The following is a 26,261-nucleotide window of genomic DNA, read 5'->3' as shown; positions in this document are numbered from 1 at the left end:
GGACCAGTGGAAGGTGATGGCAGGTGGTTGCTTGGAAAACAAGAGAGTTAGGATTGGTTTTAGTTAATTGAGTGTTAATTTGCTTGTTTTCTCAGTCATTCCCCTTAATAAGCAGGTGGAGTCCTTTCAAGATCTTTCCAGATGGGGGGAGAAAAAAAAATACAGTATTAAGTTAATCTTGTTTGTTTTTGGTTTTTTTTTAACAGTAGTAAGGTTATTTAGGTTGTTATTAAGATCTAGTGGAAGGTGTCCCTGCCCATAGCAGGGGGTTGGAGCGAGATGATCTTTAAGGTTCCGACTGACCCAAACCATTCTGTGATTCTAGGATTTTATTTATTTATTTATTTGTAATTTGGAAATAGCCACGCCAAGTAATTAGAGATTGGTGGAGCCTCAGGTATGTGCTCGTTTGTGTAGTGAATAAAATGTTTATTATCTGTAGAGGCATCCAGTCGGGGTTACTGGTGGTTGGAGCTGATTAAGCTTTAATTTGTTATGCAATGAGTAAAAGTGGTAACTGGGAATAGGTGACAGGCTGTGGAAATCCTCACTTTTAGGCCATTTTGTCCCATCCTTGGTGGGGTCTTCATCGTGACTTCAGAGGATTGTTTCATGATATTTTCTCCCCAAAAGTCCTTCTCACATCCTGCCTGCCTCTACAATCACCAGTACCCTTTGTGCCACATCCCAGCAGCAACTGAGCACCAAGCTTTGGATTACTCAAACCCAACCAGCCTTTTCCTTGGACTGCTCTGTGCATGGCTGGGTTTTGGTGTCTTTGCCTGGCTGTATATTACATTTTTGAGGGGAAGGGCAGCTCAGCCCACTGGGTACTCTCCTCTCCTGGTTTTGCTGTCTACCCTCTCCAGTCCTGCAAACCCCAAGACCTGTTGCACATCCACATCTTTCCCACCCTTTCTCTATTTTCTTTACGTTTGCAGGGCAGAGCATGGGGACATCTTTTTTTGCACGTCCTGGGGCAGGGCAGGTCACCTGCTTGTTGCCTCCTGGGCTTGATTTCAGGTGGAGGCTGCTTCTCCTTCAGCCCCAAAACCTGGGAAAACAGTGTCTGCTTTGAGCACGGGGTCAATCCCCTGTGTCCTCTCCTTGTGGGGTGCTGTGGGTGAGCCAGCAAGTGACACCCAAAACACAGTCGGGTGACAAAGCCGGGGTGGACCCAGAGCTGGTGTTGGTCCCCTGTCTCCTGGTGCTAAAACCCACACCACGGGTGGAGGGATGGAGCAGGGAACGGCAACGTTTGAAGTTTTATGGAGGTTTTTCATTTCTTTTTTAGCAATCAGAGGCCAGGGACGGGCCTTTGATTACTCGAGGCCTCCGCTCTCGCTTCAGCCGCTTCCGTAGCCGCAGGGTTGGAGCCGCCTCATTATTGTCCTCGCTGGGGTCCTGTTGATGGGAGGATAATTGCTTTTTGCTCAAAAGACATTAAATCACCGCAGAAGAGGCAAAGGGGTGTGAATTACGTCTTCCCCGGGCAAACCAGGAACTTGGCAGAAGAGCTGAAAAGGAAACACCATCCTCCAGAGGCAGGAGGAGATCGGGGCTGGCTGTGTGGGTCTGCTCCGGTCCCACTGCCCTCAGGATGGGGGGAGCTGGCAGGGAGACAGCCTGTTGTACTGGGCACAGGCTGGGGCTGACCTTAGTGGTGGCTGGGCACTTTAGTTTTTCACCCAACACCTGTAGCTTCCTATTTCCAAATGCCCAAGGAAGGAGATGAACACGTAGGGCCAGAACAGGAGCGGGGTGCTCTCGGAGTGCTCCATTAGGCGCTGGCTCTGCTTTTCATTTGAAACAAACGTGTTTGGAAATAACAGAATTGTCAGAATTGTACTGTCAGAAGTACTTCTTACAATGTTTTTGGCTAGTCCAGCACCTTTGCCTCCTGTGATGTACCCGTGGAGCTGGTGAGGTTGCTCCATGGGTGTGTTTGCCTGTGGTCTGTAGCAGTGGTAACTCCATCCCTGCGCTTCTGCTGTGGTTATTTTTAAGACAGTGATCTTTAATTTAATAAAGGAAATTATGGGCATGATCTGGCTGCAGGCAAACCCAAGGCACATGGAGCTGCTTCTCAGCCCATGGGGTTTGGCTGGAGCTCTCCAGAAGCTCCATGCAAGTCTCTTGGAGATGCGTGGCCTTTGCTGCCTATGCTTTGCCCCTTGAGAGGAAATTGCTGGTGAGGGTCTAGGTGGTTTGAACACATCAGGGTCTCAACAGAGGCACTGTGAGATCACATCAAGTGATGTCATTTGGACCAGAGATGGAGCTGTAAAGGGGTAATTTCTGGTGTCATAAAGTAGAGGAGGATCAGCTCCGTGCCACGTCTCCTGGGGAGTGATGTGTGGCATCTCGAGCCGTGTCGTTGTGCCAGGTAGCCTCTATCTTGCTCAGTGAAATGAAAAAAAGCACCAGCTGTGCAGGAATTAAAGGCATCAATGCCTTTTTCTTTGGCCCCAGGTTGGGTCAAGCCCTCCTGAGCTCTGTCCATCAGCTGGCAGTGCTGCCCCTGACCCAGGGATGCCGCAGCCAACCTTGTGGAGGAGAGCAGGTGGGTGCTGACTGGTGGGTGCTGTAAGGTCACGACCTAATTGTGTTCAGTATTTAAAGATCAGCTTTACTCTCACTCCATGTGCCATGTGTGGGTTATTCCCGCAGTGGCTGCACCGCTGGGCGCTCACGGGAGCTCCTGCGCTCACAGCCCGGCTCCGGAGCCTGACCAAGGCTGTGGAAAGACACTGTTAACTTCCAGGTGCTCTGGATGAGGCTGGAGAAGAGGGGCTGCTTTGAGAAGGGCTCTGCTTTGAGCCCCCTCCAGCACTGCCTTTGTGTGCCAGCCCTGGGCTCTGCTGCCAGGGCTCATGGGAACGGGGAAATCCCTGCTTTTGCACCGTCCCTAACTTGGGGGAAGATGGTCCAGTTGCCTCCCACCATTGGGACCCACTCAGTAGCATCCCTGAAGATGGGGATGCCTCCCACCAGTGGAATACACTCAGCAGCATCCTGGAAGATGGTCCATCTGTCTCCCACCAGTGGGACCCACTCGCAGCATCCCCAGGGCTCCCTGCTGATGGGGCTTGAGGAGCGATGGGTGGGCACCCACCTTACCCTGTGCCTCTATAACTCCTGTGTTTTCCCACTCTGGACCCCATGGGTCTGGTGTGTGCTTTGGTTGTTCCCAAATGTCATCTCCTGAGTCACGGGCCCAGCAGATTTTTGGAGGTGGCTCTGCGGCAAGGCACGTTTTTATTTTGTTCTTTAAAGCTTTGCGGTGTTCAGGGGAAACTGGGATGTCTTTGAACCATTTAAAGTATTCCTAATAGGTTACCTTGAAAGCTTTCCGCAGTCTTGAATGAATCAAAGTGCAAATGTTTATAATGCAACACCCACACAGGCTGGGAGAGGAATTTTATTAAGGCAGGAGAGTCAGAAAACAATAATAATAAAACATGTTTTATGAAGTTGGTGAGAAACTTATAAACTAGGTGAAGTTTTACAGCAGATGAATTTGATACAAGCTGTAAATTTGAATTCCCAGGCTGGTCCTCAGGTCTTGCTCTTTATTACCTGAAATAACATTCTCCACTTTTAATAGTTGGCTGCGGCAGAGCGAGCGTGGTTTTATCTCTCTAAATGATCCGCCGTGCGTGTCTTATCATCAGACTTTCCCTATCCTAAGGACTCTGGCCATTTCCTTGAGCAGCACAGTGCCTGTTGCCAATTAGCAAATTGCTGCTGTTTGCTTTGCCATGACAGGAGGGGCTTTGGAAGTCCTTCCATACATCCCCATATCCAGATCATTGAGATTTTTTTCCAGCAGAAAGTGCTTCATTGTCTGATAAGAGGATTGTTTTGTTAATACCTCAGCAAAAAGGGACTGGAAGATGCTGCTGATAAACCAGTGTATTTCAGTAGCAGCTTGCTGTGCTTTCCCACTCCTGGCACTGCTGGGAGGGATATGGGCACTTGCCAGGGCATTGTTGTGAGGTGACCGATGGCCTTTCGAGGTGTTTGGTGCTCTGTTCCAATTTTTCCTTCTCATATTTCCTTGAGAGCCCACCTTTTTCCCAAAAAGGAGGTTTCCTTGTGGTGCAGTCCAGGGACCAGTGAGGTGTCACTGCCTGAGCTGGCTTTGTCCCCATCCCAGGGGTGGCTTCCCAAGAGTGGCATGTGATGACCCCTGAGTGCCCCCCATGCCTCCAGCCCCTCTGTGCCACTCAACTGTCAGCAGCTGTAGCAAGGGAAGAGTATAAAAATGGTTTTTCAGCCCCCTGTCCTGTCTGTGCACACACCAACAGATTATTCCTCTCGAAAAATAAGTGATTACTTAAGTAAAGCTTTAGAGCTAATGGCCAGATTATTCCCTTTAAAATGGGAAAATAATTAGGGATGTTTTTTTAAATAGGCTTCCCACCCTTGGATCTTCTGGGATTAGCCTACGTGGGTGTGTAAATATTTAGTTTCCAAGGACTTTTTTTTTTTTTTTAATTTTTATCCCCTCCCCTTCCTTGAAGAAACAGCAGCGATAAGTGACTGAAATGAGGCAGCAGCTGTGCTTAGACACTTTCCCCAGCATCCAAAATATAATTGAAATTAAAGATGACCCACAGAGGAAAATGAAATTAAGGCTTTGCTGGTGTGATGCACCATGGAGGGTTTCCTCTGCTTTCCTCTGTGTGTGAAGCTGGAGAAAGAGGTTGTGCCTTGGGGTGCTGGGATGTTCGAGGTGATGGAGAACAAGCCCAACCCTGAGTAAGAGCTGTGGTTGAGCACGGTGGGCTTGGTTGTGTCTTCTGCCTCTGGCTGCCCGTTGGCTTGGAAGGATTTTTGAGCTTGTTTCTGTTCGTGGAGGTCTCTCTTTAACATCCAGATAATTTAGACTTTTTGCACCGAGGCACTTTGGTATTTGGCTTCAAAACCGCGTCTTGTTTTGAGACTCGTTGCAGCGCTTGCGATGTGTTGGTAAAGCTGGGAAGGCGAGCAAAGGGAAGCTGAAAGCAGAAGCAAAAGCTGTAGGTAGATGCAAAAATGGTTTTAACCAAGTGATCTGATGGAGTTGCAGACTGGAGGAGTGGTTGAAGCCGGTAACTCACGCAGCTCTCCTAGGGGTCTGCGTCCCCTGAGACACCTACAGCTGACAAGCATCTTGCCAAGCTGGAGGAGGCCAGATATTGCATTCCCCATCCATCTAAGGGATAAATCCCAAGCCCCAGCGAGCCATCAGAAAGCCACCAGAAGAAAACCTGGCTCAGAAGTAATCCTGCCCAGCCCTCACTTTGGAGGTGTCATCAGTGTGTTGTGGGGCTTCGGTCCCCATCCTGCTGCTGGGAGATACTTAGGAGGTTCTTCTTAAAATACTCATGACCCTATCATTTCTCTGTCTGGCAGGGGTTATTTATTGCAAACATTCACCTGGGGCTGCTTTCAGGTGCCTCACTCGTTCTTTCAAAGGCTCTATTTGTGCTGTTCAGCTGCTTTTGGCAACTTTGGGACTTTTTGTTTGCTTGCCTGCCTGCTGGAAAGCCTTCAGAGGTTGTTTAAGAGGCGAGGGGAGCCTGTAGATCCAGAGAGGTTTTTTTTTCTTGTTATTATTATTATATATTATTATAATTAAAACATATTTTTAGCAGCTGAAATTCGAACCCGTCTGGGTATTTATACAGCAAGATGTTTTGGATGAGGAATAGGCCAAGAGAGTCACATGGCTGGGGCCAACGTGAAACAAAAGAATCCATTTATTATCCAGGCAGGAAATTTGTTCCTCGGGATGTTGTAGCTGCAGACATAATGATTTCATTTCCTCTGGTTCACCCAGATTAATGGCTTGTGCTCTTTTGTTTGTGTGCCTGTGTTATTTCTGCGGCGCGGCTTTTCCCCTCCTGCTCCGTGCGTGTGCGAACATGTGTGCGAGTGCCCTGGGCGAGGAGGGGGGGACGGGGGGTCTCCGGGCTGCAGCAGCCAGCTTGGGATGGTGGGGTGGGATGGGAGGGCTGGGAGAGCTGAGCAAAGCCTGTGGGACCGCCTGGGGAGTCCTTCTTGGCAGTGATGGATGTCCTGGTGCGTGTGCACCTCCAGGGGTCCTCTCCTCCTGTGTCTCTGGAGATCTTCTCCTGCATCTCCTTTGTTTTTGTCCTACTTACATTTCTGGGGGTCTTCTCCTGCCGTGGTCTCCAGGGCAGTGAGGGGTGTTTTCCTGTGGCGGTGAGATGGAGAGTTTGAGACAAATGTGAATGTTGGCCTTGTGGAAGGTGTGACAGCAGTGTGTCTTCTCTACAGCCATGCTCAAGGGTCTATGGAGGTGTTGTGTGCTTGGTGGGAAACTCAAACCTTGGCACCCTCCCAAACATGATGCTGGGAAGCAGCTTCTTTTCCCAGGGAGCCGTGCTGATGTGCAGGGGTGTGGGTGTTGGCCACATGGCTATGAATGAGCACCTCCCTCCTTGCTGCCTGGGTTGGCCTTTCGTTCCAGGCAGGTCCCAGCCCCTCATGGGGCCTCTGGCCATCTGGAAGCCGATGGTACTTACACTCCCTGCTTGATAAAAACCCAACAGACCCGTCTCTGTGGACACTCCAAGATCAGTGGCAGCCTTAATCGCTCCCTTTCTCTCTCTCTGAGGGTTTGCCTTTCAAAAGTGATGTGACAGACAAATGATGCCTTTGCATTGCTGTTGCCTGATAGGCCCTTGCGGGGTTTTGGCACAGAAGAGTTTTTGATTTACTGTGTGCAGTGTGACTGTGATCTTCTCTTCTGGGTTAATCTGGAGTAACCTCGTGGAGTTGGAAGCACCCATCTGTGATGAGTTCAATGTGGCACTGCCTAGGATCCACCTGGAGAAGGATTGAAGTCTGTTTTGCTGCCCCTGTGCCTGGCTCTTCCTCCTTCCCTCCTTTAGGTGTTTCTGCTCTAAATTTGTGGAAGAGAGTGAGTTTCTTCTGCCTCTTCTGGGGGAGGTTTCCCTTGTGGGGACATACCTCACTGAAGGAAGACCCTCTTGGCCATCAAGGTGCATCTGCCATCCCTCCTGGCATCCTTCTGGGTCCTTGGTGCACCAATCCCATCTTGCACGTGTGTTGCACCTTCTTGCTTTTGTTCTGCTGAGCTTTTGTGCCATGAGGGGCGCGTGGGGCTGAAGGCGTGAGCTCAACGTCCAAAAGCTGTGGAGGAGAGGGATGGGGGAGCTCCTGGTACCTTGTCAAGGGCAGGCTCCTTCTCCCCACCTTCCTGCCCTCCCAAGTGGCTCCCGTGTCACCCTGGTGACAGGGTTTGTGAGGCTGTGACAGCTCCGTTGCGCAGAAGATGATGAACAGTAATGAGACCCAGAGCACAATGTGCACTTAAAGTGATTTATTTCAGCAAGGAAACCACAATCAGGGAGGATGGGTCAGAGTCATCAGGAGAAGAGGTGGGTATGGAGATGAGCTCCAGGGGAACTTTATCATCAACCAGCACCGCTTTAAAAACGAGCAGAGCTGGCGTTGCATGAAATGGAGCCGTGCCGGTCATGCCGAGACCATCCCTATCCCACGGTGGATTGTAGGCACTTCCCAGGCTCTGGCCAGTGACCAGGGTGGTTCTGGTGGCCTTCTCCGTGCTTGCCTCCCTGCAAGCTGTGCTGAAGGATTTTGGTGAGCTGTCACCTGGGTGGTGAGGCAGCACTTGGGAAGGAGACTGTCCTGGCGAGGAGGGGGGGAGTAATCCCTGAGCCCACCTTGGCACAGCTCCCAGCACGCAGATGGCTCTGCTCGTGCTGGAGCCTTTTCCCAGCTTGCACCCGCGCAGGCACTGGGGCTGGAGGCAGGGCTGTGCCAGGCAGGCTTTCTGCCAGCAGCACCTTCTGCCAGCATCCTCCTCTTCCTCCTCTTCCTCACCTCCCAGCGCCTGTGGGAGCTGTGGCAGTGCAGCAGCTCAGCCAGGCACTGCAGCTTGTAGGAAAAGCTTGGCCTAAGAGTGGCCCTGAGCAAAATCTTATGATTTGAGGTTGACTTAGAGCAATGCTCGTGCTTCCTCCTTTCTCACAGAAGAGGGTCCTGGTGTGGGGGGATCCCTGGTTCTGCCTCCATGCTGGCAGGAGCTGTGGGAGGCAGCAGTTTGGATCATGCACCAAGAGCTTACCGTGAGGGGTCCTGGACACCTCTTGAGGAAGAGTGTCTTCCAAGGGGGTGATTGCAGTCACTGATAGCTGTTGGTGAATTTGGACAAGGATTTAACACAGCCCCACTGGCACCCTGTGTGAGTGGCTGTTTGGAAATCTTGGCAAACACATGTTGTTGTTTACTCACCAGACCAGATGTGGGTGTGAATGTACCTAAAGATGACTCAGTCTGATGGGAAAGTTTTTTGGGTAGGATGCAGGATAGTTATAGATCCCAGCCACTGGCTGCCTTGTCCAAATCCAAAAGTGGAAAAGAAAAAAAAAGGCAAAGCTGAGAGAGCCCAGGATGTATCTCCAGGGCATTTTAGGAAGGGGCATTTAGATGTGAGGCCAGAGCAAAAAACCCATCGGAGTCTGCTCATGGAGTGCTCTGCCCTTTCCAACGGACCTGTTGGCTTTGCCACATCCCCTTCCCCACGTGTGCAGCCGGATGGGGGGGAGGACTGGGCAGGTGACGGGGCTCTTTGCCAAGGCGTCCCCAGGGGATGCAGGCGGAGCCTCCCCCCATCCCATCCGTGTCCCGACGCGGTGCCGGCAGCCCCGTGCGGCGCCGCGGTGGCACAGATTTATTTCCCTTTGCCTCGTTTGCACTCGCGAGCTGACTCCATATGGTGCAAAAAACCAGGGAGACGCTGCTCGGCACAGCAGCCGGCGCCGGGCTGGGGGAGTGGTGCAGGGGCCGCTTGCCGACGAGCTTTTGCAGTTTCCCTCTTTTGAGGCTCAATATTTCCACCTCCTTCCCTCGGCTGTGCTCCGGCAGCTGCGGGTGCGCTCGTCACCTCCAGCGGCAGCCGGAGCATCCCTGCGCGATTCCGCTCTCGCCCCGCTGCTTTCCCTCCTCTCCCCCTGGGATGCCAGTTGCACAGCGATCTTTAGGGTGCATCCTTGGGCCAGAAATGCTATTTTTTAGTTCTTACTTACTCATGAAATTTTCAGCCGGCCTCCCTGGAAGCTTTTGAGTTACCTCTCAGATGCCGCCTTTAAAAATGCAGGATCAATCTGGCTGAAGCTGTTCTGTACTGGGGTGAAAAGTGAGGCTTTTCCCCCAGATTTTGGTGTCTGGGGGAACCACCAGGTGCTCACACTGGGAGCAGTGGTGCCTGGGGGAAGGGATGCCCCGGCAGTGCTTGCTCGGTGTCTGAGCAGTCTGTCATGTTTGTGGCTTAGCAGAATCCCTTTGACATTTTAAAATAAGATCTAGTAAATAGGAGCTGGACGATGCCAGGTGCATCTCTGGGCGTGAGGGCTCTCTGACAGCTCGGCTGGCATTTCAGATTTAGGGCTCTACGAGACGCGTGTTATCGCGGCGAGCGCGAAGCTTTTCTGGGGGACATGGTCCAAGACAGTGACTCATCCTGAATCTCTCAAGAAGTGCTGGTGTGTAGGGAAATGCAGGATAAATGTTTTGATTTTTAGAGTTTTCCTCATAGGCGGTGCCACCCTGGAGGAAGGCAAAATAACTCCTGCAAGGGAAGGAGAGCTCCTGTGAGACACGTGTGAGCGCAGTGCTGGGGAGATCCCCTGCAATCCCACGGGCCAGTGTCCTGTGTATCCAGGCAGGGAGACTGTGTGTCCTCCTGATTCATCCTAACACATGTAATTGCAGATGCTATTGATGTTTAGGGCTGCTCTGTCCGCTCAGGCGACTAATTCTGTATTTAGAGGCAATAATTTCCAAGGGAATCCCAGCTGATAAGGAACCCACTCCATGGAACTTGTTAGGCTTCAATGGCCCTTGTGTGTGAAATCTCGAACACTGCCCTTGTTTATTATTTTTTTCACTTCTTTTTGGAATTCCTTGCTTTCTGGCAGTATGATGACGATCAAGTTTCCCAAGAGAAGAGCTCCTGGCAGGATGTCCTTCTCTTGGGAAAGCTCACTTCCATTGAGCCTGGCTGGAGCACACCACGTGCAGCCAGTGCGGGTACGTGGGTGGTTGACCAAGAAGTGAGCTACAGAAAAGTAGTTGTGGAAAATAGTCAGTTGTTGACATTGCTACCCAATAACGTTTGGTTTATCCTTGAGACTCTGTGCTCCTCTGGGATATGTGAAGGTTTGGGATTCTGGATCCTCCTGACTCTCTTGGCTGGTGAGGTGGTTGTCCAAGCCAGCTGGTCTCCACCCAAGGAGTCCATGATGTGATGCTGCTGTGCCCAGTTTGTGCCAAAGCCACCCAACGGCACAACAAGGCACAGAGGGACCTCAGGCACCCGACCTTCAGCCTTCGTCTGCTTTGCCATGTGCTCCTGGGTGGTGATAAGGTGGATGCTGAAGAGCAAATGATTGCTCTTCCCCACCCTCCATTCAAGCCAGACCTTCTCACACCCCTTAGCTGGATCTTGAGTTGGAAGCTGCTACTTCTCCTGGGCAGCCTTGAAAGCTTTTTGGAGGTTAAGGTTTCTGGGAAAGCCTCTGCCCACCCCTGCTTGGCTGAGTTCCTCTTCCACATCTTGTGGAGGATGAAATGAGTAACTGCCAAGCTTGACATATGGTGATTTTCGGGGCAGGCTGCGGCATTCAGAGATGTTTGCTGGCTACCCAGCCTTGAGAAAGCAAAGATGAGGATTTAAATGCATAGTGACATTGTTCTGGAAAATATTCTCCTGAAAGACAACCGTGTCATCTTCCCAGCCCGGATCCCTCCCCTGGCAGTGGTGTGGTGGAGGAGCTGTGCTCCTGGGGTGGCTGGGTCTGTCCTGGCGGGCCAGAGCGTTCATTAAAGTGCACTCTCAGCCCTTGGTGCTGCTTGGCTTTGAGTTGCCAAGCTGTAAATGATGATGTATGACTGTGATCTGTGCGTATGCTATGTGTGGATTTTGGGAATCCGTGGCCTGTGTGCAATTATAAAAAGTATGATATCAGCAGCTGACTGTCGTGAGCAAATGAGCTCCTTATGTTTGAAAACTTGTTCTCAAATCTTCAAAAATAGGTTTGCAATTTGGAAAACAAAAGGTATTGAAAGCTCTATCTTCCCTCTCTTATCTTTCCATTTGATTTGGTCCCCTTTGTTTGTTTTTTTTCCAGTGATGAGTGCGTTTTTGGGCAATTCTCTGTCATTTCCTTCCCTTTCTCTTATCTCTCCCTCTCCAGTTCTTTCTCTTTTCCTCTCTATCCCTCTCCTCGTCTCCCTCCCCCCAGTAATTTATTCACAGGCGGGTTGTCTCTTTGATTTACTGTCTCTCTCTCCTCGGTAGGATTATGATAAATGGATTGTATGGCTTCGGCTGAGCTTGTCCAACACCACGTACCCGCGTTGGGTCAATTCCCTTTGGAGCGTGAAAACCAAGGGGAGATGCTGGGGCTGGGCCTGAAGGTGGAGTGAGCGTTTTAGGCAGGGCTTGGTCCTTAAGCTCCAAACTTTGCATCACCTCCTGAACTTTCTAGGCTGGGGTTTTGTTTTGGGGTTTTTCGCTTGCAAAAATGGAAGAAGGTGTTTTATTTGGCACTTTCGGGCACATCAACCAGCATATTAAAATTTGGTGTATCCTGATGTGGGTAAGGGTTTGCCGCGTGTAATTAGAGCGTCTCATCCCGCAGTCGCAGCGGGCAGCGCTTTATTGATAAAGTTGTTGTGTAGCTGCTGAGCAAACACCCCCAAATCTGAGCTTCATTAAGTTATCGCCTGCCCCGCTGCGATGCATCTTCACTGCACACTGAAATCCATGCCACTGACGGGAGATCCCAGAGGAGATCCCGGACTGTGCTGTGCAGCCGCAGCTTAATGCATCCCGTCACAAATTGACACAGCACGCTCCTCCTCGGCTCGTGCATATAAATTCTTTCCCTTTCCAGCCCAAAGCGAGGGGTTTTTTTTTTGGCCACCGCAGATCTCCTCGTGCTGGCAACGGCTGAGGTGTCTTTGCTGCTCCTCTCCCCCCAGGAGGTTCCCACAGACCCTCAAAAATACAGGAAGATGATATTTCGTGTTGACTTGTTGTTGTTTAGTGCATCCTCTCCCTGCCCTCCTGGGTTTGTTACTTGTCGGGTAATCCTTCATAACGAACCCGCGGGAGATTGATGGGGAGAGCTCGTTATGCACTTCCAGAGCCGTTCCGCCGTCGTTCCGTAGCAGCAAAATGCACCATTAAAGGCAGAGAGCCCTGGGAATGATGGGACGTAATTAGTTGTTGCTGTAATATTTTTGATTGAAAACGTGTAGGTGCTGGAAGAGGCTCTTTCAGAAGCTGGTGCTCTCAGGGAACTGTGAAGAGCAGCAGTAAGGGCTGAGGCTGGTCCTGCTCGTGCCTTGCCCACCTCTCCAGTGCTGTAATTAAACCATGTGGGAGATGCCGCTCCCTCACAATTCCGAGCAAGAATCAAATGGGCAGTCCTCTGGTAGAAGAGACGTTTTGGGTGGGTTGTGTGCCTAGCAGCTTGATCCCTCCAACAGAGCCACGTAGATTTTCTGTTCCTGCTTTTTTTCCCAGCTTAGTCTGAATTTCAGAATATAATAAGAAAAACTTGCACAGGCAAACAGGGACGGTGTCCGTGGGATGTTACAGTCAGAAGTGTGGTCATAACCTGGAATTACTCAGGGAACCTCCTGGTGTGTGCTCGAACCTTTCCGTAGAACCACAGAATGGTTTGGGTTGGAAGGGAACTTAAAGCTCATCTCGCTCCACCCCGTGCCATGGGCAGGGACACCTTCCACTGTCCCAGGTTGCTCCAAGTCCCGTCCAACCTGGCCTTGGACACTTCCAGGGATGGGGCAGCCACAGCTTCTCTGGGCAACCTGTGCCAGGTTCTCACCAGCCTCACAGGGAAGAACTTCTTAATATCCAGTCTGAATATGCACTTTTTCAGTTTGAAGCCATTCCTGCTTGTCCTGTCACTCCAGACCCTTGTCCACAGTTTCTCTCCAGCTCTCTTGGAGCCTCTTTAGGTGCTGAACAATCCCAATTCTCTTACCCTTTCCTCATAGCAGAGGTGGTCCATCCCTCTAATCATCTCCATGGCCTCCCTTGGACTTGCTCCAACAGGTCCTTCCTGTGCTGGGGACCCCAGAGCTGGATGCAGTGCTCCAGGCGGGATCTCACCAGAACAGAGTAGAGGATAATTTCATCAGTGGGTAACAGTGAGAATTAAATAGAAATTATTCCCGTGGTACCTGTGGGACTTTCCTTCCCCTGGCATTGAGAGGTGTGATGGAATGGTGATGGAAGCCATGATGCAGCCTGGGCTGGGCTTGAAGTCCTGACAGCCACGGAAAGGCAGAGCTCATGATATCATGGCAGTTAAAGTTATTTAGCACTAGGCTTTGGAATAAAGCGTCTTGGCTCTGTTTCCCTATCATTCCCTTTCTCTGGTAATGTCACCAAACTTGGACAGAAGCTTCCCAAGCTGTGCGTTTGCCTTGGGCTGATTTTGCTGAAGCTCTTGGGAGAGAAGGAGGGGGTAGGAAGGAAGCCTGGCATGTACGGGCATGAAATGGAGGGGAAAATATGGTGCTTTCCCTATGGAAAAGAAGTCCTGCTATTGTTCCCCTCCCGAAAGTCGTGCTGTGGAGCTGGGGCTGCCCAGGGGCTGTGCTCTGGGGCTGGACCGTGTGCTGACCCCACTGACACTTGCTGAGGGACATCAGGATGAGTCTCCAAAGATCTCACCTGTGGAGCATCCTCTGGACCTCAGACCTGAGCCCCTGCCCCTCACTCCACGGCTGCCCTCCCATCTCTGAAGGCTCAGCTATGGGCATGCACCTCTCTGCTCCCCACGCATCTCAGGGGGCTTATTTCCAGCAGCTGGCATCCTTTCCAAATCTCCCTCTACCCATCTGTTGTTATCAAGCCTCCTCTCTCCTTATTTTGCTTAATTTCTATCTTTTTCCTCTTGGTTGTCTTAGACATGCCTGTGTCTCTCTGCAGATGCCCAAGCATTTGCTTTGAAGTGCCTTAGGCTGCTTCCTGCCATTATCTCCTTGCAGGAGCGAGGGAGCTACTGTTCCTTGCTTTGGGAGAGGGACCATGTCCCTGAGGCAGTTATTGAGGAGCGATGCACTTGTAGAAGTTTCTTTGTGGCCTCTCTGAGCAGAAAATTTGTTGTTATATCTCCTTCTTTCAACTGACAGTGTCAAAACGTGATCAAGTTGGGTTGGTTTGGTCTGGCCTTCTTGTCTCTGTGTGTGTGCCCATAACCAGATCCCGCTCCCTGCCAGGGAGAAGTCACACCTACTCACAGCACGACCCGCTCTGGGGAGGTCTGAAATGTGGGTTTCAGGCTGGGGATTTCGGGAAATAAGTTCTGCTTCATTTTGGATAGTCCAGAAAGCTTTTTCTGGAAGAGGCTTCGATCCTGCTGGGAAGGGTGGTTGGCAAGACCAGCTGGTGCGAGATGAAGGCTACTCTCGCCCAAATAACTTGTTTTTTCCCGGCTACTGGAATGATGCCAGCCCATCCTTCGCTCCTCTGAGACGTGGCTCATCCCGCCGCGGGCACTGGCTGTGGGCAAGTTTGCCGGGAGGGTGTGGGGAGCCTGGGACAGCAGCGAGTTCTCCCTGCCTGGATCACAGGAGTGCCATCCCAGATGGATGTGCTGCTCGGCGGGGGGATGCTGGTGCATTCTAATTGCTGGCATCTTTACTTGTTACGAGTGTAATTGTGAGTAGACGTTTGTTTTTGTATTGATAATTAGGGACTGGAACAGATGGCGAAGGCTTAGTTTAAAGTAATGTGTCCATTAAAGAAAATCTACTGTATACAGCTGAAGATTCTTCACTCTAAGAGAGCTCAGCTCTCGGTAGCAGAGCTCCTCTTCTCCCTAATGAGGGCTTTGGCCATTACAGCCTGGGCAGCGGGGCCACAGATCCCACACACTTCTGCCTTGAGCTCCCTCCTTGCAGAGCATCCCCATGGCACCTGCTGTGCCCACGTGCGGGTGGGCAGGCGTGGAAGGAGTTGCTGGAGAGCCTTGAGCAGGTGAGGGGATGGCAGTGACTTGGGCACGGAGCCTGCCTGGTGGGACTGGCTGATCCAGGTGGGCAGGCAGCATGTGGATCACCTGGCGTGGTTAATGATGCTGGGGCACGGGGAGATGATGTACCCCTGCACTGTGGGGATTTAATTAATGTCCAGTGCCAAATAATGAGGACTGGTCCTCATGGAAGGACGAGGCAGGTGGGAGGAGAGATGCAAGGTGTCCATGTGGCTTCTCCACTCATTAAGGGTGCTCAGCCACTGATCTGCACTAATCCTCTCGTTAGCAGGCAGAGCAAAAGATTTCCCTGCCTGCCCCTCCTTTGCCTGCTCCCAAGTGGTGGATGGTTGGGGGGGTTGGATCCCTGTGTCCCCACACCTGTAGGGGTATTTTGCAGATGTGAGTGCTGGCGTTCCTGTTTTGTCCCCCATTTCTCTGTGAGGACTTGGGATCTGCAAACCCTCCCCTGCTGAAGGAGGATGCTCAGCAGCCTTAGCCCTGAGAAGCCTGTCCATAAATGTCCCACTGAGGTCATGGTGTCACTTTTACATCCCAGAAAATGAAGGTTTCCTCCAAGAGGAAATAGGAGAGGTCAGTGGGAAGTTGCTGAGCTGAGTCCTTCTGGTGCCAGTACCTCTGCAGTCACAGGGTTGGGTGAGCTCAGCAGGAATTTGAGCTGGAGAGGGCGATTTAACCATTTTATTTTATCTAACAAAAAAACCCCAAACCAACCATTTTGCCAGGCTGTGGATCTTCTTGTCTGTGGCAGTGTCGTTGGGAGATAGGGCAGGACCTGAGCAGGAGATGGTCTTTAGAGGGTCAGGCTGTCAGCCCTCTTTTTCCTTTGCTGTGCAAATTGCTTTGGAAACATGGAGCTGTGGAAGGGCAAGTGTTGGCCACCAGAACTGGATTTGTTACCTGTTGTGCAACAGGCCCCAGAGTCCCCTTAGGACTCCAGAAGCATCCAAAGTGAAAGCTTCTCCACAGTTATTTTCCATTTATTCAATTATTGTTAATTTATTTCTCTATTTCTTTAGTTATTTTGAAGTCTCCTGCTTCGGCATTGCTGCTGTGCCTTCCTGCTTTCCTTGCAAAATGTGGAGCCTTTGGGGAGGCACACAAGAGGAGGGATGGGGTGAGATTTTGGGAGGGGTCCTGGTGAATGTCACCTCGGAGCAGAGCTGGTCCTCGCGTGCTACCGTCCCACAGGCGGCTGTTCTTTATCAAAAGTGCATTCCTCTGTCAAACCCCGGGGAAGGAAGCTGTAAGTGCATGGAACAGGAAGGGAGATGATGGAGTGAAAACCCTTTCTGAATAAACCCTTGGGAGAAGTGCCCTTCCTGTAAGGGAGCGTGTCCTTATTTATCACAGGGTGGATGAGCCAGCCCCGGTCCCAGCCTGGCCACGCTCCCTGTGTCACCCTGTTCTCTGCTGCCTCAGTTTCCCCTGTGTGGCACAACAACAGGACACCCTGTTTCCTGTGGGGGAGAACACCCAAGAGTTTTAGGGGCTCTCAGAGCATCCTCCCGATGTAGCCAACAGGCAGGGGGCACTGGGAGATGTTTGCAGGGCCAGTCGCTTCCACCTCCATGTCCATTTAGGCTTGGACATATCTGCCTGCTCACTTGAAGGGCTGTAGCAAGGATTAATGGCTGTTTAATTAGGGGCTGTTTAATTAGAGGCTGGGCTGTTTGGAAGAGAATGAAGGCTTGGAGGTGATGGGATTAGAAACTTGCAGGAGGTCTGGAGCACCAGGGCCTGGAATGACAGGACAAGGGGGAATGGCTTTTCACTGCCAGAGGGCAGGTTAGATGGGATATTGGGAAGAAACTCTTCCCTGTGAGGGTGGTGAGGCCCTGGCACAGGCTGCCCAGAGAAGCTGTGGCTGCCCCATCCCTGGAAGTGTCCAAGGCCAGGTTGGACAGGGCTTGGAACAACCTGGGCTAGTGGAAGGTGTCCCTGCCTGTGGTTGAAATGAGATGAGCTTTAAGTTCCCTTCCCACCCAGACCATTCTGTGATTCCATGATTCGGGGCTGGGGAGGAGTTGCAGCTGGGATACCTCATTTTTAGCTGCCTTTTACCAAATGGAAAGGGACTGAAACTGTATAAAGTGACCTGTGATAGCGTGAAGGCCACCAAGCTTTTCTGTTTCCCGTAGGGAGCAGGAGTGAAATGTCTCCTGTCTGAGGGCACTGTGGGCAGGAACAGCCTGGCACCATGGAAAGAAGGAGGGCTGTGTGTTTTGAACCCCCCTAGCAGTGCCACGACAGTATCCCGGGGCTGGTTAGGGTTGCAAGAAGCTTTGCCAGCTTCCACACCCTTCTCTCTCCATCTCTGGAGGGGCTGCCTTGCTCTCTCTGCACCGGTGCCCGTGCTCACCCCCGGGAGCCAGGCCAGGTCGGCAGCTCCGGTGGGGATTTTGGGAGAGGGAGCGTTTATCACTCGTGGCAGGGCGGGGAGTTCCCGGTCACGCTTCTCCGGCTTCCCATCCCGGAGCAGCCGGCAAAGGGAGGGGTCGGAAGATTAATGGGAGTCTTGTTTCCCGCTTGTGATTGCTGGAGCAGGCGCGGAGAGATTAAAAGCAGCAGCCCGGCGGCAGGTCAGATTCCTGGGCTGATTTTTATTTCCTGACCTTTATTTCTCTGGTCACACCCGTTTTCCTGGCGCTGCGAAGCTGCCGTGAGTACCTGGGAGCACAGAGGGAAGGGGAGGGGTGGGGGATGCTCGGCTGTGCCAGCGGCACTTCTCCTCCTCCCATTTGGTGGGGACACGGGAGTCGAGGAAATTAATCTGCATGTCTGCTTGCTGCAAACAAATAAATAAAACCTGGAGGGTTTTCCCCATCTGTTTCTAGATGGTGTTGCTCTCACTATTATTCTTGTTTTGTTCTGTTGGTTTTTAGTTTTTTTGAAGACTAAAAGTAGGAAATGATATGACTCCATGAAATACAGCATCCTTTCATTTTTAGGTTTTTTTTTTTTTTAGTTGGTAATGGTATTTTCCTTTCCTGGGTGTGGAAGGGTCAGAGCTGGCAGTGTGGGCTGGGTTCAGGCTGGGACTGTTTGCTCTGGAGCGAAGCTGTCCCATGTCCATTAGATGTGTTAGGGCTGCTGCTGTTTGATTCCTGAGCGCTCCAATGTTGTGCTCGCTGTGGGAAAGCAACTGAAGGTTTTTCTGCTGCTCTGTGCTCCTAATGTAACCAAAAACTTTGGGAATAACTTTCTGTTTCTTCTGTTTCCTCAGAAACTTTGATGGATACGCGGACGGCGACGGCCGAGCTGGGCTGGACTGCCAACCCACCCTCGGGGGTAAGTGCCACTCATCCAGCTGATCCTTACATAGTCTGGTGGGATTCATGCTTTTAACCCTGCTATTTGTGGTGGGAAGCTGGGGAAGCTGCAGTGGGAGCTCAGTGACACACACCAGGTTGGTGTGGGGTGGCCTGTCGCTGTCCTGAGCTGCGTGGCTGATCCGGGCTGAGCGTCCTTTCCCTGAACCGATCCCGGGGGCTCGGTGAAGGTGGAACTTTCTTCCATCTCCGTGCTCTCTCCTTCCCTTCCTGTCCTCCTTCCCGGTGAAGGGTCCGGCCCCATCGCTGCCCTCCGCCCCCTGCTCGTGCCTTCCCTCTCCCTGTGCCAAAAGGCTTGTAATTAGGAAACATTAGCAGGCTCCAAACAGCTTTCATACCTGGAACATCATCCGTAATTGCACTCGGCAGTGCTCTTCCTTGGCTATTAATGTCACTTTTATGAAGTAATGAGGAACAAAACACCCTGAGGCACTTAAAACATCTTTTTTATATAGTATCAGCCTTTGAGAAATGGGAGCATAAAATAACCTGACTCACATTCTGCTGGCAGAAAAAGTGAGAGATGGAGCTGAGGGGAGAGGAGCAGCGGAGGTAGAGGATGTGAGCTGATGGATGGTCACCACGGTGGGACAGGCAGGCTGGAGCAGCAGCAGGGTCCATCCCTGGGGACTCCAGGATGTGGCACTGGAGTGGAAAGGATGCCAGGCTGCTTCTTTGTTAGGGTGTGACTGGCTTGGCTAGGTCTTCAAAAGAAATGAGGTTGCACACCATCACCAAAGCTGAACCACACATGCAGTGGGCACAAAATCCACTCCAGGCATGTCAGAGCCCCTTGAAATGAGGGGCTTTGCTACTGCATTGCTTTGGAAATAATCTGAGCCTGGATAAATTGCTGGAAAAATGCAGGAGGGGCACGTGCAGGTGATGGAGATGGGATATAAATAGCTGCCTGCAGCTGCTGTTGCTGAAAGCCCATGCAAGGCAGGCAGGGAGCTTGTGTTATAAGGCATGGTGGTCTCACCCTCTGCAGAGCAGCAGAGTGAAGCCCCCTCCCCAGCCCCCATCCCTTCATCCCACCATGTGCATCCCTCCATCCCTCAGTGCATCCCTGCAGCCATCCAACTCTCGCTCCTTTGGGAGTTCCTGGTGAGGCTTCTCTGTCACAAGAGTGTGTATTAGGTCTTCCCCAAAGTATTTAAAATGCCAAGTCCTTTATTTAAAGTCATACAGTCACAGAATCCTTCAGGTTGGAAAAGCCTTCTAACCATCAAGTCCAACCATTCCCCCAGCACTGCCAAGGCCATGTCCCCAGGTGCCACATCCAGATGGATTTTAAATCTCTTTAGGGATGGGGACTCCACCACTGCCCTGGGCAGCTGTGCCAGGGCTGGACAACCCTTTCTGGGAAGGAATTTTCCCTAGTATCCAACCTAAACATCCTCTGACACAACTTGAGGCTGTTTCCTTTTGTCCTGTCCCTCGTTCCCTGGGAGCAGGGCCCAACCCCCCCAGCTCCCCCCTCCTATCAGGGAGTTGCAGAGCCAAAAGGTCCCCCCTGAGCCTCCTTTTCTCCAGGCTGAGCCCCCCCAGCTCCCTCAGCTGCTCCTGGTGCTCCAGCCCCTTCCCCAGCTCTGTTCCCTCCCTGGACACACTCCAGCCCCTCGATGTCCTTCTTGTAGTGAGGAGCCTAGAACTGATCCTGGGATTCCAGGTGGGGCCTCACCAGTGGCCAGCACAGGGGGACAATGACTGCCCTGGTCCTGTTGCCACACTATTCCTGACAGGGAGAGGGGCTCCTGGCTGCTGCTGGGGCATCAACCCCTTCTCCCAGGCTCCTCTCAGTTCTCTTGGGGCTGGAGGCACAGGGATTTGTTGGGCCAGCTTTCCTGACCCTGTGGTTGCCATTGGCATGGGCTCTGTACAGGCTTTGTGTCCTTTTGGGTGGTGGCATCTCCCCTTGGTGTGTGCTGAGCTCCCAGCTCACAGTTCACCCCAGCTCACAGATTTGCCCTCTTGGGGCTTGGGGAATGTTGCTGTTTATGCCAGGGCACGATGCCAGCCAGGCTACAGGGGCTCTGGCAGGATGTGGGCTCTTCTGCTCTCCCTGACGGACGTGCTTTAAATCTTAGTGGAGACAGAGAACAACATTGACTTAATCCCCAGCTCCCTGTGAATTATTTAGTAGCATCTCATCAAAATGATGCATTTGTCGCTGTTAGAGCATTGGTGGCAGCAGCTGCTGGCACTGTGGGTCTTTCCAGCCACGGGGATCTGCTGTTCTCTGTGCCAGGTTGCAGGAGGGCTCGACCCAGGGGATGCCCAAGGCAGCCCTAAACCCTCGTGAGGGTTTTCCAAGGGGCATTTCATGTCCTTCCTAAATGCAGGAAACCCTGAAGTGCAGCAGGGTCCGCTGGCAGGTTTTGGCTCCGAGTTTTGAGGCTCTGAGGGTTTTGAGGATGAAAAGGAGGATTCCCACGGCAAGGACAGCAGAGCCATGGGAACGGTGTTAGCTCTGGAAGAGAGCTCGTTTTCTGGCGTTAATTGGATGTGGGGCTGCAATGGGAAGCCTGGGTGGGAACGGGAAACAATGCCAACCCCCTCGGCTGAGGAGGACTGCACCGCTTCTGCTGTGAAAAGGTGTCTGTTAATGAAGGGGCATTGAATCCACACGCCTTGTTCAGGGGGGAGAGGGGGTTTTGCAGCGCTTTCACAGCATGGGGTGAGAAGGAAGAGCACTCAGCTGGATGCAGGAGGCTTTATTGCTGGTGTGGTAACCATGGCTTAACAGCAGTGTGCAACTTTGAGCTGTGATCTTGGTTTAAGCTTAGTGGAGCCAAATAGGTGGACCCGGGAGTGAATGTTCTGCCGCACTTGTTGGCAGCACGTAGAGGACCCTGCTTTGAAAACACAACTAAAACCTGCGTTTTGTTACATCAGGGCTGTGGTTTACAAGGGGGGGAAGCTTGGGGAGGAGTCGAGAAATGTGGTTGTTTAATGGAAAAGGGAAGAGGGCAAAATCTGTGAGGTTTCAGGGTCAGTTGTGGTGCATCAGCTCGTCAAGACTCCGTGTGATGGGGCAGGTTGGCATCACCCACCATGCCCCCATGTAAACACAGGCGTGAGTGCTGCTCTAACATCGCTCCTGGAAATTATCCCTGATGCTGAGCGCGCTGCTAAAGATTGCCATATGAATAATGCTGTTATGAGGAGACTGTAAACATGGATTAGTTAAAATGAATGGATTATGAGGTTGTAAATCTGTCTGTAGGACTCTAATGCCATCATAGACTATTCACAGTTTGCCGCTGTCCCTTAATTGAAATTGTAGCCTGGATTATATTAATGCCCTTCTATAAATCGAATTGCAAATCTATATTCCCTCTCTCCACGGCAGTAATGTTTTATTTAGTTAGTTTTCTTTGCCGGGGGAAATGATCCCGTTGTGCCGGGAGCTTGGGGTCAGGCTCTCCAGTCCATGTGCTGGCTTGGGCTTTAATGAAGCTGTACCCTTGTGTAGTGCCTTCCCTCCCACCTCCAGGTGCCTGGACCATCTCTTCCCGTGTTTACTTCTCAGAGCAGCTGAGGCAGTTTTGCCCTCGTGGAAAAGATGTTTCAGTATCGGTTGGGAGCGGTGAGGAGACACATGCAGGGGCAAGAGGGTGAGGATTTCTTCTGGTGCTGGCCTTGGTGGTGTTTCTGCATGTGCACCACATTGTGTGTCCATAATCACATTCCTAGTCCCCTTTGGAGCTTTGGGATTGTCATTCCACTGCCGAATGCAGGGTCAGCGGCACCTCCGCGGCTCACAGGCCGCTGCAGGTCCCTCTTCCTCCTTCTCACCACTTCTCCCTTCTCCATCCCGCAGTGGGAAGAAGTCAGTGGCTACGACGAAAACCTCAACACCATCCGTACGTACCAGGTGTGCAACGTCTTCGAGCCCAACCAGAACAACTGGCTCCTCACCACGTTCATCAACCGGCGCGGCGCTCACCGCATCTACACCGAGATGCGCTTCACTGTGCGGGACTGCAGCAGCCTCCCCAACGTCCCCGGCTCCTGCAAGGAGACCTTCAACCTCTACTACTACGAGACAGACTCTGTCATTGCCACCAAGAAGTCCACCTTCTGGACAGAGGCACCCTACCTCAAAGTGGACACCATCGCTGCTGACGAGAGCTTCTCCCAGGTGGACTTTGGGGGCAGGTTGATGAAGGTGAACACAGAAGTGAGAAGTTTCGGGCCCCTGACCCGCAATGGCTTTTACCTGGCCTTCCAGGACTACGGGGCTTGTATGTCTCTGCTGTCTGTCAGGGTCTTCTTCAAGAAGTGCCCCAGCGTGGTGCAGAACTTCGCCATCTTCCCGGAGACGATGACAGGAGCGGAGAGCACGTCCCTGGTGACCGCCCGGGGCACCTGCATCCCCAACGCCGAAGAGGTGGACGTGCCCATCAAGCTGTACTGCAACGGCGACGGGGAGTGGATGGTCCCCATCGGCCGCTGCACCTGCAAGGCTGGCTATGAGCCGGAGAACAACGTGGCTTGCAAAGGTAAGGTTGGCTTTGGGTAGCAGGGGGCTTTTGTTGGTTTTAAGACAAAATATTTGTCCCTAAACAAGCTGTTTGGAGCAATATCTGTTGTGAAACTGGCTCTGCGCCATTTCCCTGCCCTGAAGTGGTTTTACTGCAGGGACCAGGCAGGGATTTGGGAGCAGTGGCCAACCTGTGGCTTCTTGGAGTGCTCTGGTCAGTGGCCAGTCTCGGCGAGGCCGCGGGTGCCGGTGCCACTTCCGCCGCCCTCCCGCTGGAAGCCGCCTCCGGGATCCGGTGCCTTCAAAGTGCGGCGCTCGCCGGCTGAGCCGCTTTCATCTGCCTCGTTATTTCCCCGGCACAGCCGCGGGAGCCGGGCAGCTGCTGCCGGGCCTGACGGCGGTGGAGCTGCTCTGAGCCTGGCCATTAATTGGGACTTTGTTTGCTGGTTTGCCGGGTTCCCCCAGCCACGCTGCCGGTGTGCTGCTGCCTGCTGGAGTCCTGCAGCGCGGGGTTATAAATATGAAAATAGTGCTGCCTGCTTTTCATCTCCTTTCACTGATGAATATTTCCCAAATACCACTGGAGGATTATTTTTTTTTTCTATTGGCCGCCCTTTCCTTCTCCTCTCCCAAATTAAGGTGTTGGAAGGAGAGATGAGAAGGATTTTTGCATGAGATGCTGACTGTGTTTCATCAGTCCCAAGTAGCTTCTAGAAGGTCAGCACCACCAGGACAAGGAAGCGTTGGAGAGAAGGAGAAGGTCAAAGTGCTCTAGGGCTGGTTTTGGGTTTGTAGTGGAAAGAGGTTTGACTTGGACCTCTTTTAGTGCAGGTGGTGGCAACGTGTGTAGCACCAGGCTTGGCTGTGATGCTCCTTGGGGTGGCCACCACCGTGTTTCTTCTTCATCTGTAACTCTGGATATGTGAAAATGGCAAAGCTGGGATTCAAGCTGTGGAGAAACTCGTTTGTTGGTTTGCTTTAAACCTGAGAACTTGTGTAGGTTTTCACCATGAGAAACCTCATTCCCACCTGGCTAAGGTGGGGATAGCGGTGCCTTCCAGGGCCAGGGCTCTGACAACTGGCGAACCACCAGAATCCTTGCTGGAGCAGCACTGCTGGTGGATTCCTTTGGGTTTTGTGTTTGACCCTGGAGGTGGTTTTGTTCCCGCTGGGAAATGGTGTATTCCCATGAGGAGCTGAAGCTCTCCGTCAGAGGGAGGGCTCTGTGAACGGGAGCGTTTCTGGCGAGATGTTCCTCTGCTGTTGAATCAACAAACAGAAAACGCACATGGTTTTATGGCAAAATGACATTTTCTTATCATAGGAAAACAAGTACTAGTTTTAGCTAAACACTGGAATTGGGAAATAATGTCATTTTGCCAGAAATGTAGGGAAACAGTGAGAACGTAAAACCGCGGCGGGTTTTGGTGGTGTTGGCCTTTCCATCTGCCCCCATTTGGGGTGGTGGAGGAAGCTGGGGTCATGAGTGCTTCTAACCCCTGGGAAGAGTGTGATGCACCTACTCAATCCCTGTAGTTTGGGGCAGGGTGGAGGATGAAGGACAGCAGGACACACGAGAGGCATGGCAGCAAACCTGCTGAGGGTGGGTGTTAGACCATCTCCGTGGCTTTTTTTGTTTCCTTTCCTTGTGCAAATCCCACAAGGGTTGTGATGTGTTCATGCCATCAAAGCTACACTGAGCAGACCCTGGCAAGCTGGGGATTTGCTGGGGTTTCTGTGCTGCAGTGCCTGTCTCCAGCTGTGCTCCCACTGCTCCCGAGTGCTGATGCCAAAGCAGAAACTGCTGAGCTCCTGGTGAGCATGTTGTCTTTGCATGGGGAGCATGCTTTGCATTTGGGCTCCTTGAGGGGAAAATTAGGGATCCTGGCAGCTCTAAGGGCGTACAAATACCCTTTATGGATTGACTGGCAGCATTGAGGTATGCTGTGGGTGCAGAGCAAGCAGGTGGTTAAATGGCACCAATCGCATCTGTGACGACAGGACCATGCTGTTTTGATGATCCCATAGGTGCTGGTACAATGCTGTTGGCAGAGGTGATCTCCAATAACTCCCCTTTCCCAGTTCTGTGAGAGTATTTCCCAGTTCCCATGTCAGGAGGACAGAGAAAAGGCTGGGATTGCACGTGGGACCTGCACATTTGGTGATCCTGCTCCATGGTGGTGAGGAACCCAAATCCAATACACACACCAGCCCCTGGAACTTCACTAGAACCTCTCCTAAAAGCTTGATCCAGGGCTTTCATTAGGGCTGTTGGAAAATTATAATTGCATTTGAGTAAAAATCTGACCTTGGATTGGACTCTGGCTCCTTGGTAGCTTGTTGGCCATCAAGCTCCTCCTTGTATCCCCCTGGACCTTGGAGATGGCCAGGGAAGACCTGAGCCCACCTCTCCCCTTCCCAGAGGTCGATGGGCAGGAAGTGGCACATTGCAAAGTTTAGGAATAATTCCTTGGTTTTCTGTTTGACTTTGTGTTCTCTGAAGGGTTCCCTGCCTGGTTCTCCTCGCAGGGATGCTGCCAGGATGACACCCTGGGAGCTCCTGGGAAGCACATGCTCCTGACATCTGCTCCAGGCCTTCATCAGCCCGAGATTATCCGCTTAACAAGCCGGTGGGAATTGTCACCAAGGAAAAATAAAACGATAAAGAAAATCCCACAATATTAGAGGGCTGAGAAAATGGGCTTAATTCCTCCGTGGTGGGGAAAAAAACGGGGTTGAATTGTTTAGCTCCCCCCAGCTCCCTTTTCTCCCTCTCCCCCCTGGGACAGAGGCTGTGCTTGTCATGGGGCCATTAGATCGGAGCGGGTTCGTGCTGACAGCAGAGCTCGGGGCCGCTCGGGGAGTCATTAACGCCGGCTTTTATCGGCACTTACCTGCTCGCGGGAGGCACCGGCACAACGCCGTCCTCACTGGGGGGAATTGGAGCCACGGGAGATTATCCTCATGTTTTAGGGTCAGAGGGATGGGGGCCGTTTCCACCACCACGCCAAGAAGGGGGTGGGAGGGAAGGGGGTTGTCTTAATCTGCCCCGTTATTTGTTCCCGTCCCAGGCTGGGTGGGGTTTGGCACAGACCTCCTGGCACAGCTCTCAGCTGTACCCCAGAACCCAGTGGACTGCCTGCCCCATCCTCTTGGGCACCTCGTGCCCGTGTGAGCGGTGGGTCAATGGGAAATGGAGACTGCTGTCGAATCCAAAATGAATAATTCATTTGGTGCAATAGCCCACGCTCCGGTCGGGCTGATATTAAATCCATTTGTCTTGCTCTGCCCCGTCCCTCAGCCTTGCTTTATGGCTTCCTTGCGTGGTCAGGGGGCAATGCATCATCC

General features: G+C 52.1%; 1 protein-coding gene across 1 annotated transcript in view; it reads left to right on the top strand.

Annotated features, from left to right (window-relative positions):
* EPHB1 (EPH receptor B1) overlaps positions 1-26,261 on the top strand; it is a 68,238-nt gene that overhangs the window by 6,000 nt on the left and 35,977 nt on the right. Inside the window, exons 2-3 of the mRNA XM_064666653.1 lie at positions 18,319-18,383; positions 22,251-22,932. Of these exons, the coding sequence (XP_064522723.1) occupies positions 18,319-18,383; positions 22,251-22,932 (747 nt within the window). The remainder of the gene's footprint in view (positions 1-18,318; positions 18,384-22,250; positions 22,933-26,261) is intronic.

This window comes from Pseudopipra pipra, chromosome 10 (assembly GCF_036250125.1).
Source record: "Pseudopipra pipra isolate bDixPip1 chromosome 10, bDixPip1.hap1, whole genome shotgun sequence".
Taxonomy (NCBI): Eukaryota; Metazoa; Chordata; class Aves; order Passeriformes; family Pipridae; genus Pseudopipra; species Pseudopipra pipra.
The sequence above is the reverse complement of the archived record's forward strand: the minus strand, read 5'-3'. Positions and strand labels throughout refer to the sequence as shown.